The 16,401-nt window shown below is 39.8% G+C and overlaps 1 protein-coding gene across 1 annotated transcript; it reads left to right on the top strand.

Annotated features, from left to right (window-relative positions):
• Nucleotides 1-426: 426 nt before the first annotated feature.
• ALG12 (ALG12 alpha-1,6-mannosyltransferase) lies at nucleotides 427-15,564 on the top strand. Its single transcript, XM_083859667.1, has 10 exons — nucleotides 427-463; nucleotides 4,315-4,498; nucleotides 4,643-4,775; nucleotides 5,270-5,443; nucleotides 6,773-6,967; nucleotides 8,298-8,401; nucleotides 8,828-9,051; nucleotides 9,767-9,936; nucleotides 10,119-10,194; nucleotides 14,251-15,564. The coding sequence occupies exons 2-10, from the start codon at nucleotides 4,334-4,336 to the stop codon at nucleotides 14,480-14,482; spliced, it is 1,473 nt and encodes a 490-aa protein (XP_083715793.1). The 5' UTR covers nucleotides 427-463; nucleotides 4,315-4,333; the 3' UTR covers nucleotides 14,483-15,564.
• The last annotated feature ends 837 nt before the right edge of the window (nucleotides 15,565-16,401 follow it).

Below are 16,401 nucleotides of genomic sequence, written 5' to 3' on the forward strand. Positions count from 1 at the left end.
TCGCCCCGCCCCGGCCCGGCCCGGCCCCGCCGCCGCCGGCCCGCGAGCTCCATTCAGATTTCCGCGTCAGCCCCACGAGCGCACCGGCCGTGGTCATCCATTGGTCGAGGCGGCGGAGCGAAGGGACGTGGTCCAATCAGCGCCCGCCACGCTCCGGACCAATGGGAACCCCCCGCGTGCCCAGAGATCTGGGCGAGGGGCAGGGCAGAGCTGCGGGAGTGAGCGACGCCCATCAGCCTCGCGCGACGCCGCCATCATGAGAAAGGGCAGTCACCGGCTCCGTGGGGGCTTCAGAGCCGCCCGCCATTTGTATTCGGTGGCCGCCCCGGAGACCTTCTGCTGCCGGGGGCGTGCCCTGCCCTCACCTAATATGGCCGGCGGGGGAGGCGGTCACGTGCCGGCGGGGCGGGCGCTGCCGCTCGCGCGCTGTCCTCTGCCGGGCGGCCACGTGGGCGCGCGCGCGGTGAGTGCGGGCTGCGGGCGCTGCCCGGGCCGGCGGGGCGGGCGGCACCGGGGACGGAGGGAGGGCGGGATGGGGCGGCGGCCGAGCGGGAGAGCCGCCAGCCACCCCTGCCTTTGCTGCGGCCGGGCCAGAGGGCGTTCCCGGCAGCCGTGCCGGGATCTGCCAGGTGGCCGCCCCGGCTCTCCGCCTCCCGAGCGCGGGAGGGAGCGCGGCCGGGCCGGGCAGAGCCGGGCCGGGCAGGGCAGTCGCTCCCGAGGGGTGTGCGCGGGGCACGGTGCCTGCCCTGCCCTGCCCTGCCCTGCCCCTGCCGCGGGGCCCTGGCGGCCTCGAGGCGGCGCCGGCGGCTGCAGTAGCGGCGGGTAGTGTTGGGTCTCGGCCCGGAGCCCCTCACGGGGGTGATCTGACACGGGCGGCATTTAACCCGCCCCGGGGGCAGCCGCGGGGCTGGGCCGGGCCGGGCCGGGTGTCCATGTCCCGGTGTCCCCTGCCGGGGCCGGGGCGCCCGGAACGGGGCGCGGGGAGGGAGTTCGGTTTGAGTCTGGGCAGGTTTCAGTCGGGAGCGTTCTGCGTGTTTCTCCCCCCGGCCCCAGGAGTGCCATTTCTTCCTCTAACGCGCCGTCGTGCCTTTGTGTCTGGTAGTGCCCCACACTGTATTTCCTACCTCGACCTTCTCTTTTTTTTTTTTTTTTTTGCCTCTTAGTTTTTTGTTTGTTTGTTCGTTTGTTTTGTTTTTGGGGGATTTTTTTTTTAGCCAGTCTCGAAACTCACGAGGAAGTGTATATAAGAATAGCAGATGCAGTTTTTTCCTGATACAAGAAAAAAAAAAAGCAATCCCAGCAACTACAAGGTTTAAATCTCACCTCATTTGAGGTGATAATTCTAGAGCAAACTTGAAAGAGCTATTAAAGCATAGGGAAAAAAAAAAAAGCCATGGAAATTTAAGATAAAACAAAATGGGTTTTGCCAAAACCAGAAGGGCTGAAGGGAGAAGACCTTGTTCTGGGGCGCGCTTGGTGGTTCTGCTTAGGTGCCTCCATGTGAGGGAATGAAACGACTCTGCCGACAGATTTAACATGCAGTTTGCCTGCCAAACTCTATCACAGCTCTTCTGAAGCATGTTTGAAAAACGTAAGTGAGCTGAATATGCTGGATTTTTCATGGGAAGAGTAAAAAATCTTTGTCAACTAATGATGCTTTCACTGAAAAAGTATAAAACAGTAGCAAGTCATTTTTGATGGAAGTACTTCACTTTTTTTGTTTGTTTGTTTGTTTGGGGGTTTTTTGCCCTTTTTTTTTCATGAAAACCCTTTTTTTTTTTTTCCCACCCAGTTTAATCCCAAGAAAATATGAATCCTTTGTATTAAAAACTCTGCTTTTCTATGATTCGGTCTTGATATCGATTCCTGGCGGGGGGGAAGAGTCAGTATGGCTGTGTTGTAGAGGCCTGAGGAAGATTCTTCTGAAGTTGCCAAGATGTACTCAATGGACAAACCTATGTGTATTTCCTTATGTTTATTCTTCTAACCTTCATTATTAAATTATTTTTAAGTGAAAATCTGTTTCTGTGCTTTTGTCATTTGAAGAACAAAAAACTATAATTGCAAGTATTTGCTTTTATATAGAAAATTTATTTTAATAATCAGATTCAATGTCTTGATAAATTCCACTTGACTTTTGATGCTTGTCAGCATCAATTTTCAACAGAGCAAGTTATCTTGAGTCTTGACAAGACCACTGAATTTATTAGGCATTATCTCAGTAACCTGGGTGTTGTCCTCTGCTTTGGTTTTTTATCTTCCAGCATGTTTCCCTTCAGGGAATTTTAGTATTTATGATGCAAGTCATTATCTTCAAGATGTACAAGTATGCTATCATGCTTACTTTTTTCAGGCATACAAAAGGATTGGAGTCAAGTTTTTTTTAAAAGAAAAGCTTATGATAAACTGTGTGTGGGATATGTGGCTTCACTTTCATTCTGATTTAGGAAGTTGAGAATGATTACTCATGTGGTTATCAGCTAAAGATACCAGGAGCAGACTGTTGTAGATCGGTCAGAGGATAATTAATGCGGTAGTTATAGGTGATGGTAATAACTCGTTGTTATGCAGATAGTTTAGAAGGAAAAAATAGAACTTCTTGGCCCTTAGGTCCTAAATAAGGATTTATGGGGTCCTAAAATCCCTGCAGTGTTAAGAAGCTATGAGTGTGGAGTCAGGAGTACCTACCTTGAGTATGAATATGCTGTTTCACCTGATGCATGAGCTGCTCAAGTGCCCTCTTGCTGTGTGCAGCTGTGGGTTGAACCTTCAGTGTCCGTTTTTCTCCTCAGTTAACTTTGGCCAGAAACATGAGTTTTATCTGCATTTGTTGGAAGATTTTGGAACGATTGCCTTCTATAGACAAGAATTTGTGCAACATAAATTGCCCTGTGCAGGGACTTAATTCCTGACAGACACTTTTTGAGGTATCCTGGTGTCAGTCCCATACCTCTTTCTCCTGTGGGAAAAGGATTCTGTTGTAGCATATATTATTGTTATCCGTTCTTGTAAAGAAGTAATGCTAGGCACAGGTTTTAAGAAAGCTGTTCCCACTTCCTGGGATGAAGGGTTTGTTTAGGCTCCTGACAATGCTCTGTCTTTGAGCTCAGGCTTAAGACCTTCAGTTACAGTCTGCAGCAGAAGCAATCATCAGAAAAAGAGATGCAGTCAGTGAGATATATAAAATAATATGCAGATACATGCAATTTACAGGAAGTACACAGTTTTCAGGATTTTTTGGTGCTAGTTGTGAATTCAAGGAACATGATCTCACTTATTTTTACTAATGAGCAACACAAACATTGTTTCAGGAAAAGGTAGCTCTAGGAGGCAGTTGCTAAGTGATCCCAGGAAATCTGCCAGCTATCTTACATCTGTTTGATGGACATATTTAGACCAAAACACAGGAGAAAACATCTCTAACCAAAACCCTGGTTGTACTTTAAAAGTGCTGGTTTTGAAATTTTGTCTCTGTGAGAACAGAGCAAGAATAACAATAACCAAAATCACTTGTCTTTTATTAAATTGTAAACTTACAAAAAATTGGGAAGCTTAAATTAAAAGAACATGAAATAGATTTGCTCTGGCATCACCTGGACATGTGATTTTATCATAATGATAAAATACAACATAAATACTACCATAAGAATGGCTCAGTGGTGTTGTGAAGTGAAGCACTGGGGAGAGGTGGCCTTCATTTCTAGGTAGAAGTGTGAAGTATGGGGTACAGAATGTCTCTTGCCATAGAGACGTGTGTGGGTGCCAGAGGGGATTTGTCCTTCTCTGGCCAGCTGCTGGCAAACTTGGGAGATCAAAGTACTCTGTTCTGAATAATTTCTCATCCTCGTGGATTCTCTCCCACTGATTTTGGAGCCCTGAACAAACAAGAGAGTGTGTTCTAAAGATCATGTGTAAATCCAGTGTGCAGTTAAAGTGAGGGTAAATTATAAAGCTGTCTGTCCCACAAATCACAGACATAACTCAGGTGACACTCAGCAGTGGGGCAGTATGGAATGCAAAGGGATATACTTTCTTAGGTAGGGTCCATGTCCTGAGTTTTTTTAGGTGAAAATTAAAACAGTTGTATTTACAGATGGTGGGCATAAATTCTGAGATGCTTCCGAATATATTTTGCACTACCTTAATTCATTGAATGTGGTAAAAGATTTCCTGGATTTTTTTGACTTACTAGTCTTTGTTTAAACTTTTTGACTGCTGTAGTACATTTTCCTTGCATCTTCAATCTTTTTTTGTGGTTATACACTTTGTGCCATGTTGTGTAATTTCTTTTTATTTTCTTTTTAATAATAATAGAATATATCTGAATTTCAAGATGGCACAGAAGAGGAGCTCAAGTGGGCGGTCATTCCCATTGCTGCTGCTGCTTATTGCGGTGGCCTTTGTTCATTTAACTGTCTGTCCTTTTACCAAAGTGGAGGAAAGCTTTAACCTACAAGCTATCCATGATGTGGTGTACCACCAGCTGGACTTGGATAAGGTAAATTGAAAATAATGTCTTTATTTTCAGGCAGTGTTAAAGGTGGCAATTCCCTACAGTATCTGTAGGATAAGTGTGGTGTGAATATGGTTTATTTTCCCTTGTTTCTGATTTGCCTGTTTAAGTAGATTCTCCTTTTTGCAGTATGACCATCATGAATTTCCTGGAGTTGTCCCAAGAACGTTCCTTGGACCAATTTTTATTGCTGCTCTTTCCAGCCCAGCCATCTATGTACTTTCTGTGCTAAGAATGTCCAAGTTTTATTCCCAGCTGATAGGTATGAGAATTTTTATCCTCAGAAATGTCACCCTTTAGAGCCTCAGTTAAAACATTGCTACTACATTTGAATCAATGGTTAAATTGTGATATTCTTTTCCTCAATGGTACTTGGGGCCAGCACAGCCATTCCACTCCCTCTTTGGGGAGTAACTAACAGCACACAGAAAGTCTGTGCTAACGAATGCCAGGCAGAGCAGAAAAAACAAGTGTCTCCGGTCTCTTTAGAGAGTGCCCATGTACACTTCAGAAAGGATTGTTAACTTTGGCATGGAAACGCTGACCTTTGTGCAGAACTATCAGACACCTTAAAAGTGGATTAGAATAGATAAACTAAATGTTTAGTTTTTTTGTTTCTTCGAAGGTAGTTATATTGCGATGTCTTAAGTGTTAATCTTCAGAATGTCTTCCCATTACGTGATATAACATGGCCATTCATCAGTGATCCATCTGATATTGTTACTCTTTGATTTCTGTTTTTTATTCTCCTGATAGTCCGAGGAAGTTTGGGGCTCAGTGTGATTTACACATTATGGAAGCTGCAGAAAGAAGTTAGAAAACAGTTTGGAGCAACTACAGCATCAATCTTCTGTCTCATCACTGTTACTCAGTTTCATTTGATGTTCTACTGTACAAGAACCCTCCCTAATGTGTTTGCACTTCCATTTGGTAGGTATTTCATGGTAAAAAGTTTAAAATTTAAAACTTCTTTTCAAATGTATCAGTAGTTAAAGCACAGGAAAAGTATGGTCAGACCAAATTAACAGATCTACTTGATAAATTGTTTGATAACAAGACTAGAAAGCTTGAGATTTCTTACTCTTTTTTACCATGTATGCTTCCAATGACTGTTGAATCGTTTTATTGAATGTGTGTCCATGTGGGTTTTGTCAAATGGCTTTGATTAGCTAGAGATTTGAGTACACATGTCTAATGCATAAAGCATAGAGCTATGAAAAGGGATGAGGTACACCTGCAGTTCAAAAAAACCTGTGAACTTGGTCTGCACAGGAAGGGACTTTCTCATGGGATTGTAGCAGAAATTCCTACTGCAACATCTCCACTTTCCTCTTCTGAAGCTGTCTACAAATGCAGCAGTTTCTATACTTAGAGTAAAAAAAAAGAAAAAAAGTCAAACCCTTCTCTATATATACAGTTTTCCCCCAGAGCTGATGCAGAGGAAAATGAATCACATGTGACAGATATTAAGTGAGTCACTAAATACTTCAGTGCAAGTTGTTCAGCTAATAAAATTGTGAGGTTTATGTAAGAACCTGTATAGATGAGAAATGAGGAAAAAAAAGTAGATTGTCAGATAAACTGTGTACTAATGTCTCAGATAATTTTTACATATTAAAAAATATAAATTGTTTCATGATTTTGTACCTTACTATTTCACATTTTCCTTAGGATCCTGTGCACTTTACTATGTTGAGATTTAAACTAGTAGTAGAGACAACTTCATCTGTAGAGATATGGTGTGTCCCACCTAATTACACAAATGAGTTTATAGATCTTTCTCCCTCAGCAGTAGTCTGTAGTCTCACTTTCCTGTTTGAAATGGGTTTGTGTTATTATGAATATACATTATACTTAGCAAGAGAATAAACTAACTGCCCAGCTGATATTGAGCAATAATAATTATGAATCGTAGTTTGAGAAGCTTTTAGTACTGCCTTAAGGTTTGTTTTTCTTCCCCTCCCCGCTCAATATCTATTAAGTATTCTGCTAGAAAGAGTTCCCATGTGTTCCTTCCATGGTTATACTTTTCCTAATTACTTAAGCATCAACAGTATAAGGCTATGCATTACTCCAAATTATATTTCTCTAACAAAGGAATAATTTCTAGATTAGAAATGGTACAAAGACCAAGAGAAGATTGGTGGGAAGTTAGAGGAACAAGAAGATAGCATAGAGTGTCACCTTTTAGAAAATAAATAATTCCGTATGTTGGATGATGTGTTTTGGGGTTTTTTGTTTTGTTGGTTTTTTTTGCAGTGCTCCTGGCATTGACATTTTGGATACAGCAAAAGCAAAGGCCATTCATTTGGTTCTCAGCTTTGGCGATTATAGTCTTCAGATCAGAGCTCTGCATATTCTTGGGCCTCATGCTCCTTGTGACGTTATTAACTAAAAGAATCTCCATTTTCAAGGTGCTTTCCCATGCTGTTCCTGCTGGAATGTTTTGGCTGGGTAAGTGTTTGCTTGGAAGGAAGCAAATGACATTAAGGTCAAGAGAAGTCTGGAGTTTTGACTGATTTATCTGTTGAATGGCCCTTAAGGGTTTTTTAGGGGGGTGGAGAGAGGGTAAGTGGGGCATTGCAAGTTGTTTTATGTTTTAGTTTGATTCTATTTGCTAATAATATGACAAGATTTTTTATTTCTTTGAAAATTTCTGTGTGAGGAGATAGATGTGCACAGAGCAGAGAAAGCTACTGTGGCCTCTGTCTTTAGATGCTTACAGTATAATGTCCTGACCTTGGAGGTTTAGTTGTATGAGTTGACTTCAGTACAATTAGTACCTGCCTGTAGCTACTTGTGCATATTATCAGTTGTAATATCTATTGCCATGATGCTAAGCTGAGTCCCAGGATAAAATACAACAGTGTGACAGACAGAGATACCAAGCAAGGAGGTTTGTGTGGAGAGTTGCAGTTCAGCTCTATTCCGTTATTAAATTAAATTTAACAGCTTAAGTGATCTCCATGATGGAGAGGTTAAAAAATTCCCTTATCTCTACCCATCTGTAGAAGACCCGTGTGTATATGCTCATAAATATTCTAAGCTGCTCTGCCAACCTATATAATTAAAAACTATATAGGGTGTTGTCAGATGTGCAATGATGACTCCTGTGCTGTCTGTTGCATAGAGTGCATAATAGAAACACTGAACAATTATGCCAGGTGCATTTGGAGGCACCTCATGATGTAAAAGTTTGGAGATCCAATGGAAATTAACCACTGCCACTCCCATTTACTATCTGAGCAAAATCCTTAAATACCAGAACAGTTTTCACAGAGTTGATGGAGGAGATAAGGCTGACAGTTTTGCTGCTTTCTTTTTGCCTTTCATCCCTTATTCTCCTTCTCCCTCCACCTAATGAATAGTAGCAAACTTAGTGATTATTTTTTCTAACTCAACAAAAAACAGTTGCAGCTTTACAGTAAAAGTTTATTTAGTACTTTTTGAAGTTAACATGAGCTTCTTATCATTTATTACATTCAATGCTCTTAATACTCTTCTGAAACAAACCTCAGTTAAACTATTTTTTTCAAACCTGGAGTTGGAGTGAATCCCAATTGGATTCATGTCTAACATGTTTCTTTTAAGACTTCTCTTCAGAAGTGCCTCCCTTCCCTGCATTTCCCCTGCAAGAAAGACATATTCAGCTTTCTCTGGTTTTGGATGAGGCATGTTTCAGTTTATGTTGGTCTCAGTATGTTATACGTGCTATTCGGATGTGTTAGTTTGCTTTTCCCTGGTTTTTAGTTCATGCAGATCTCTATCTCTTTAATTCTTTTAGGGCTAACTGTTGCTGTGGATTCTCTGTTTTGGAGGCAACTTGTGTGGCCTGAGGGGAAAGTGCTCTGGTATAACACGGTTTTGAACAAAAGTTCCAACTGGGGAGTATCCTTTGAAACATGCAGAGAAAAAGAACACTACTAGCCAAAGCAAAGACTTGATGTGAATTACTCGTGAGACTCAGGGTGTTAGAATCTACTTTTCATTATTTAAAACTTAGGAGAAAATATCTGTTAACGTTTTTCTTGCCTCTTTGTTTTTTACCAATATGAAGCCAAGTTTCTTCCCCTTGATTTTTCATGTTGCCCATCATTTGTGCCATTTGATGTGCCTCTGTTGAGTAATGTGAATGTAATTAAGCAACTGCTTTTAGTTCTCCAATGATAAGGCTGGAACAATGTGTATACCAGAAGTATACTGCATATTTGCAAAGTTTATGGGTAATGTAAAGAATAGTAAAGAATGTAATGTAAAGAATAGTTACTTCACTTGTTGGCAGTGAAAGCATCCTTAACTCCTTTCACCTTGAAGACCTCTCCCTTCTTGTGGTATTTCTATTCAGCCCTGCCTCGTGCTTTGGGATGCAGTATAGTGTTTGTACCTTTAGGGGTAACAGAAAAGAGAACTCGGATTTTACTTTTGCCAGCACTGGGCTTTATTTTCTTGTATTCGTTTCTCCCACACAAAGAGCTGCGTTTCATCATCTATACTTTCCCTGTTTTCAACATAGTGGCTGCTAAAATGTGCTCACGAATGTAAGTTCAAAATCCTGCTTGTTTGTTGGTTTTTTAAACTCCTGAAAATGCAAAAGGAAAACTATTAGAACTATTTTTATGCACTTTTTTCTGTGTTGAACTCTGGATCATATTGAAATACTCATATGCTGTAGAAAGGAGTTCAAGGTCTTTGTACTCATTTGACTGCAGAGACAAGTGGAAACAGAGAAAAGTCAAATGCTTTGACAGGACTATTTGGGAAGTCTGGATGACAATTGAGAATAGAGCCCTAATTTAGTAATTTATTCTATCTACCAGAAAAAAAGACATATTCCAGTGGACTCCTGAGCTGTTGACGCAATTTACCTCAGGAGATAGTTTAATACACAAGTGAAGCTTGTGAAACATGGAGTTAAATAGTTATGTTTGGGTATATTGATTAAACAAGTTGAAGTTCAGAGTTTAGCTTCTTTAAAAGAAAATATATTAATAGCTGAAGTTTTAAAACACAAATACTTAGCTTTATTGGTAGTTTGTCTTAGCTTTATTAATGAGAAGGTTCTAATTTAAATGTCACTAGAAGTTAATCATCTAGAAATTGGTAATAAATGCATCCTACACAGGATTAATAAAATTTGCATTAATCTTTATTATCTAGAAGTAGAGTTTCCAGCACAGTTGAGTCACAGTAGTCAGTGACCAGTGTGAAAGAAAATAAGAGTTTATTCTTCCTTCTTTTTCTCTTCCTCAACAGTCTGAATAACTACCGGAGATCCTGGCTGAACAAACTCGGGTCTTTCTTTATTATAATGCATCTTCTACTTAATGCTGTTTATTCAGGAACATCGTTATATGTTTCACATTTCAATTATCCTGGAGGAGTAGCAATTCAGAAGTTGCATGAGTTGGTACCTTCAACAGCAGGTATGTAAAGCTGGCTTGAGGTATGTTCACTTCATTTCAATTTCAGTATATATTTTTATGTATTGAACACTACTTCTTCAAACTAGGTACATGCATCTTCTTTTTTACTCTTTTGTTAATTATTAATCTGAGCGTGCTTGGAAGAATTTTGAAACTGTGTTCTATTTTCTTTATTAATGTAGATGTCTCTGTTCATATTGATGTGGCTGCAGCGCAAACGGGAGTTTCACGGTTTCTAGAAATCAATTCCGATTGGAGGTATGTTCTGGATGAGGCATTTTGATCTGAGGACAGTAGCCTGCTTTTTCCTTTTTTGCATATGCACAGGGACAGGCATTGCAAACACCATTTCTGGTACAGCATATTTATTAAACCAGCTTAAGACTAATATGAATTTTCAGAGAATTTTTGGTGTCTGCAGTGCTGCCATTTCAGAAAAAAAGCACTGCAGTGTTTTTTCATTGTTTCGGTTGATTCTGATTTACCTACATAGCATAGACTATTTCAAAGGACAAGAGGAAATGGCCTCAAGTTGTACCACGGGAGGTTTAGGTGCGATACCGGGAAAAATGCCTTCATGGCAAGGATTGTCAGGCTTTGGAGCATGCTGCCCAGGGAAGTGGTGGAGTGACCATCCCTGGAAGTGTTAAAAGTGAATATGGCACTTGGAGCCATGGTTTAAGGGTGGACATGGTGGTGGCACTAGGTGATGATTTGGCTTGATGTTCTTAGACATCTTTTCCAACCTTAATGATTCTGTGATTCTAAAGCCATCAGAAACAGCACAAAAATTGTTAGCTTACCAAAATTGATACCAACATGTTTAATGTGGCTAGGTTTGATACCCCACTAGACCTTGTGAAACAGAGCTGTTCTTGGCAGAACAGTGTATATGATGATTTGTTTGTCTGAATGATATGTGTCAATGTGAATATTGAATATTAATATTAAAAGTCTTAATATTGAAAGTCCATTTTTATGTGGAACATCTTCATATAGATGGCGTTGAAGTTGCTGGTGTGAACACATTCATTAGCTCTGAGGGAAGACTGTTGGGTGTTTTATTACTAGACCAACAGTGATACATAGACACTTTTTAAGAGTTGGAATATTGAATGAATAGTAGGAGACATTGTGGGGTGGCATCATTTGCTTTTCAGGATGAAAACCAAAAAATAGACAGCTTTCTGATTTTTAGGCCTACCTCTTCAGCTGAAGCATAAGTTTTTAACTTAAATGAAAATTATCTTAATGAAAATGATTAATTTGAAGGTGACACAAAGCCTCCCTTCATACTGCACCAAACAGAAGCAACACAAGCAGATTTTGATTTAAGAAGTAATCTGAGCATAGAGTTCTATTTCCCCAGTTACAGTATTCAGGATCAGATGAACAAACATAATTTAATTATTGGTATGTTTAGAGATAAAAGTACTTTGGAAGTAAATCAGAAGAAGGGGAAAGAATCCTTCCAAGGGAATTACAAAAATCATTGATCTTGCTATGCCTTTTTATTTCCAAACACTCTGATGATGGTACAGACTGTTTTAAGCCTTCACAATTACCTATTTACTGTTTATTTCAAATTTTTTTTGTATGTTGAATCTAGAGAAAGTCTTAAGCCATGAATTGGGAGGAAACATTAAGCTGCTAGAGTACAAGGGATAGAATGTGCATGATAGCTGAAATGTTTCAGTCTTTGGAGTTTTTAAATATACTTAAATACACACACACTACTCTGTATACCACTCTATTCTTTCAGTTGTGCTTCTTTCCAGTGAGCTTTTTGAGTTGGTTTGCTTTGGGTTTGTAAGGCTTGTAAGGCTTGTAATCCTAGTGGGATTGGAACGTAAATGAATAATATCCCTGTCACTGATTGATGTTTCATAGTGCTGCAGCTACAGAGCAATTTCTCTCTCACTTTTATTTGTACTCAGCAAAACAAAAGCTCAAGGAAGGGCTGATTCAGCATAAAGTTTCACTTTAAAACAATCAGGCAAAGTCCACAACTGAACATCATACACAGGACTGCCACTTGGTCTGACAGCACAATAGTGCAAAGTTTAGTGGCACCAACTGTCCATTTTCTCATTGTCCAAGAAGGTGACAGCCTTTCAGAGGGGTGAACACTAACTTAACATCTTCAGAGACAGTGTATGTCAGGTGGAAACAGATTAGGGATGGGGTGGCTGTGAAGGCTGATGATTCATCAGATAACTGCAGTCCATAAATAAAAGTGTCTTAAAGTTATCAGCTCTCAGTAGTGTGCTCAGATTAAATCTATGTGCCTCAAGAAAAATGCAAGCAATCTATTATTTTTCTTCAAAGGGTGATTGAAAGGAGCTTGATGCAGGTTCTTACACGAAGCAGGTGTTACAATCTTGTCTTCAATTAGTGCAGTCTCTTTGAACCCTGAATAAATACGCTGTGTAAGCTTAAAGTATTTAAAAATAATAAAATTCAGAAATGGTTACAGCCAGATGAAAGGCCTTTTACTTGCTGATGAAGAAAATGTGAAATTAGTAGTTGGTAAGGTTGTTACAAAGTAATGCTCTTCCTTCTGCCACTTTGGATGTATCTACCAACCTAAGGGGTATTGTGATATTTTTGGAAATAGCAGGTGAAATTAGCATGCCATTGTTTTAGAAGAAGAAAACAACTGTTTAGTGTGCAAAGTCTAATTCTGCATTATATGGTGTATTTAGTGAGAGTTATGGATTCTGTAGGCCTGGGGTCCTTTCCGAGTTGCCAGAATTTTAGTTAACAACCCACACAAAAACTCTAGTTTTCTGTAAAGTACTTTCTTCAAATATTTTAAATGTTAATGACTGCCATTTCAGGGAGCATTACAAAAATATCAAGAGACTTTTTTTCAGGGAATTCAGGCAAATGAGAGGCCAGGCCTGCAAAATGCAGGCTGAATTTTGTCCTAGGTGCATTTAAGGGTGTGTAGGGCTGGGACTGCACTGCTTCCCTACCTGTGTCCATGTCTGCAAGAAAAGTCATGGCCTGAGTAGGATGCCTGTGAAACATGTGGAAGAATTCAGGTGCCTAAGAATAGGAGCTCCAAGTAGAAAACAGTTCACAGAACAGGGCAACAGAAAAGGTGAAGAGTAGGGCACTGCTCTTCACTCAGGTTACAGAGCCAAACAGTGATTTATGGAGTGTTTTGCAGTGAATTTAACTTTCTTCTCCTTTGAAGTTGCTGGACTGAGGACTCGATCAGGCTGTTGTGTCCAGTGTGACTATCCTAACCCTTAAACTATAAATAGCACCTGCCTCTCCTCAGTGAATGAACAAATAACTATTGCAAAGTAAAACCATGTCCTCAAGAGACAGTGAGGGAGATCTGTCTCAATTCCTAGAAGATAAAAGGGGTTCATACAGCTCTTAAGAGATAATGAACTTCAGTTTTGGGTAGATCAGATGAAAACTGTCTGAAACTAGATCTTTCACATCTCTGCCAAATGGCTAAGTCACTTCTTTTCTCATCCTGTAATTTCCCTCGATAGCTAGATTGAACATTGACTCCTAGATTGAATTCTTTTAAGAAATAGCTGTAAGTGTACATAATAAATAGTTCTAGAACTCAGTAGTTATATTTTTAATATTTTTTTTAATTTTATATATAATTTTTTATGTATTCTGGTACTTAAACAGTTTATAAAAGCTGACCCAAAGTGACCTGCCCAAACATGTAGTAGATCAGGGAACTGAACTTAGAAATAACAAGTGCCAAATTAGTACTGTAATTGCCAGGTTCTTTCTTTCCTCCAGTGTTCAAGGAGTTTTTCTCCCTGCTATTTTCTGAGGCTCCTACTCTAATGTATGACTACCAGAAGGAAAGGTTTTCTGCCTAAGTACCACATAAAGTATTTTTTAGAATTACTAAAAAAACCCACAAACAAAAAGCAGCAAAAAACCCCAAACAAAAACAAGATCCCCACATTTCTCCAAAAACAGTTTTCTTGTAGAGTAAAACTTAAAAATTTGTCCAGTTTCCTACAATTTTAGGCTTTGGAGTCCTTTCTCCACTGAATTCAAATAGGGAACTAGTAAGAATAAATTTTCTAGGGGTCGTGATTTATATCCCCATAGCAGCAGAAAGAACTTGTTGAACTTGCATGGAATGACTGAGTCCCTACATTCTTAAAAAATACTATTTCCTCCTCTAGTACTATTTAATCAGGAGATATAACTGAGAATGTTAGTTCCTTTTTGTGTTTCATCCTGGATGCTACATGACTCTGTAGTAATGGCCATCTTTAATAGGTAAAGCAAGGAATAAAAATAAACTTTCTTTATTCTTTACAGGTATGACAAAAGAGAAGATGTTAAACCAGGAGACCAGTTGATGTTTTCTTACACACATATACTGATGGAAACAAATCCTCTTCAAATATCACATTACAAGACAACCCACAGGCCACTGGCAAATATACCTGGCATCAGTAAAATTGGGTTGAACCTTACTGCACTACCTCCTTTTACTTTAAACTTGAAACCAAAATTAGTACTGTTGGAAAAACTTCCTCTATCATCTTGACTGTGAATTTTAAGTAAGTCCTTTGATGTGATTTTGCTGATGACTGAACTGTATAAGACAGCAGCAAATTTTCATTCCAGCACTGCAACTCAGCTTCTGTGGAAAGGCACAGAAAATCTCTGTACTGATTGGTATTTAGCTCCGTCCTGTTTCTTATGTAAACAGATCATTCCTAGTCAGTATATACTCAGTATACTGAGTTGTATTGTTAGATATGTTTGAGAGAGGTTCAGTTGTGCAAGTTCAGTTGTATTAAGTAAAATCTGTCTACTTGATTTGGTAGTCTGTTTCATCATGTAGCACAGGTATGTCCTAATTGTCCTATATAAGATACAAAATCAACAGGTTTGTGCTAGGGCATAATTTGATGTGTAATCTGTGTGTGCAAAGATGTATTACTTAATGTATCTGCAGGATTGTAACCCCCTCAGCTGTCAGATTGCCTGTGTGAAACCTAACGATGTTATCAACATAGGAAAGCCATATTCATCGTAGCTTCATCGTAATACCTAATTGTGCCCTGTAGGCTACCAAACTAATGAAACATTCACTTCAAAGCAGTTGGACCTCTTGACAAGCGCTGTTTCATAACAGATTTGAGTACTAAGGATGATTATCTTCATTCCAACAGTTCATGAAAAAGTAACTTGGATTTCCTGGGAAAAAGAATTTTTACAATAATGTTTCCCCTCTTCTGCTGTAATGATATCTTAATTTGCAGTGCAAAAATTTACGTATGAAAATGTCCACTTTAAGATAGGTGCTGTTTTCCTTTTTTTATTAAGTAATCCCTTTGGAAAGAAGTACTCTAATGTGCCATGTGCTGCATTCTGTAAACTAGGGTAAGATTGCATGCTCTGTAGTTTCTTTATTAGATGTTTTTGTAAAGGATGTCTGCATAGATTGCTGAATGGAACAAGGAAAAAGGGTTAGAACTCTAGGTAGGATCAGTTGCAAAATGACAGAAGCTCCATTAGTGTAAAATGTCAGAATCACTGAAATTGTCATGGGCAGAAAACTATTCCTTGCTGACTGAAAACTTGAGTAAAATATAAATATGGAATAAAGTGGATTGGAGGGTTTTCTTTGTTTGGTTTGTTTTCTTTTTATTCTATACTTGCTTGATTCAGGAACTACCTTACCTGTGTATGTTTCAGTTTTTGGGACCATGTTTTCTTTTAATCCTCTAGATTATGTATCAGTGGAACTAATCTGGTGGGGTGGAGCCTGCTCCCTCGGGTGGCTGTTGTTGCCCAGGCTTCTTTGGCCTTAGCAGATCTGGCAAAGGCAACCTGCAGAACTTGTTGGTCCAGTCTCTGGCCGCTCTTGAAATTTAAATCATTCACGTATTATCTATTTGACTTGTCTTTAGAAGAAAATGTAGCTTCCTCCAGAGCCAGTTTGAACATCAAACAATTCACAAGAGACAGAAGGAAATACATGTGCAAATAGCTGCAAATTTGGAACCACACAAAGGAAAACTTTTGTTTAAGGATGTACGTAGGCTTTCATGTTAAGGCTAATCATTGACTTCATGTAACTCCCCCACACTGGAATCTACAATTTAGGAACCTAAACTAAAATTTATCCTGCCCAGGTTGCTCCAGCTTTCCAAATCCCCAGTTATCGGAATCCCTCTGCAGGAATTTGCTTTTGTCATCTACAGAGAAAACTTAGGGCTACTGTGCTTGCAGAATAGGCATCTCAAGCTACTCTCTGAAGTGGCACTGAATATGTACACATGAGGCATTTGAAGAGTTTAATCTTGCTGAATCTCATATTCACAGCATGTAGAGTCCTTCCACAGACTTACTCTGGTGTGTAGGTGCTACCTGTGGGACTTAAACCAATGATGGTGTTCAGCTGTGGGGCCTATGTATGCTACTGTTCACAGCCTCATCACCCACAGAAATAGAAGC

The sequence above is a fragment of the Zosterops lateralis genome (genome assembly GCF_965231275.1).
Source record: "Zosterops lateralis genome assembly, chromosome: 4".
Lineage (NCBI taxonomy): Eukaryota > Metazoa > Chordata > Aves > Passeriformes > Zosteropidae > Zosterops > Zosterops lateralis.

Coding starts and splice junctions, on each gene's coding strand:
- ALG12 (XM_083859667.1), top strand. CDS start 4,334: ATGGCACAGAAGAGGAGCTCAAGTGGGCGGTCATTCCCATTGCTGCTG. Junction 4,499..4,642: donor ACCAGCTGGACTTGGATAAG/GTAAATTGAAAA, acceptor TCCTTTTTGCAG/TATGACCATCATGAATTTCC. Junction 5,444..6,772: donor TGTGTTTGCACTTCCATTTG/GTAGGTATTTCA, acceptor TTTTTTTTGCAG/TGCTCCTGGCATTGACATTT.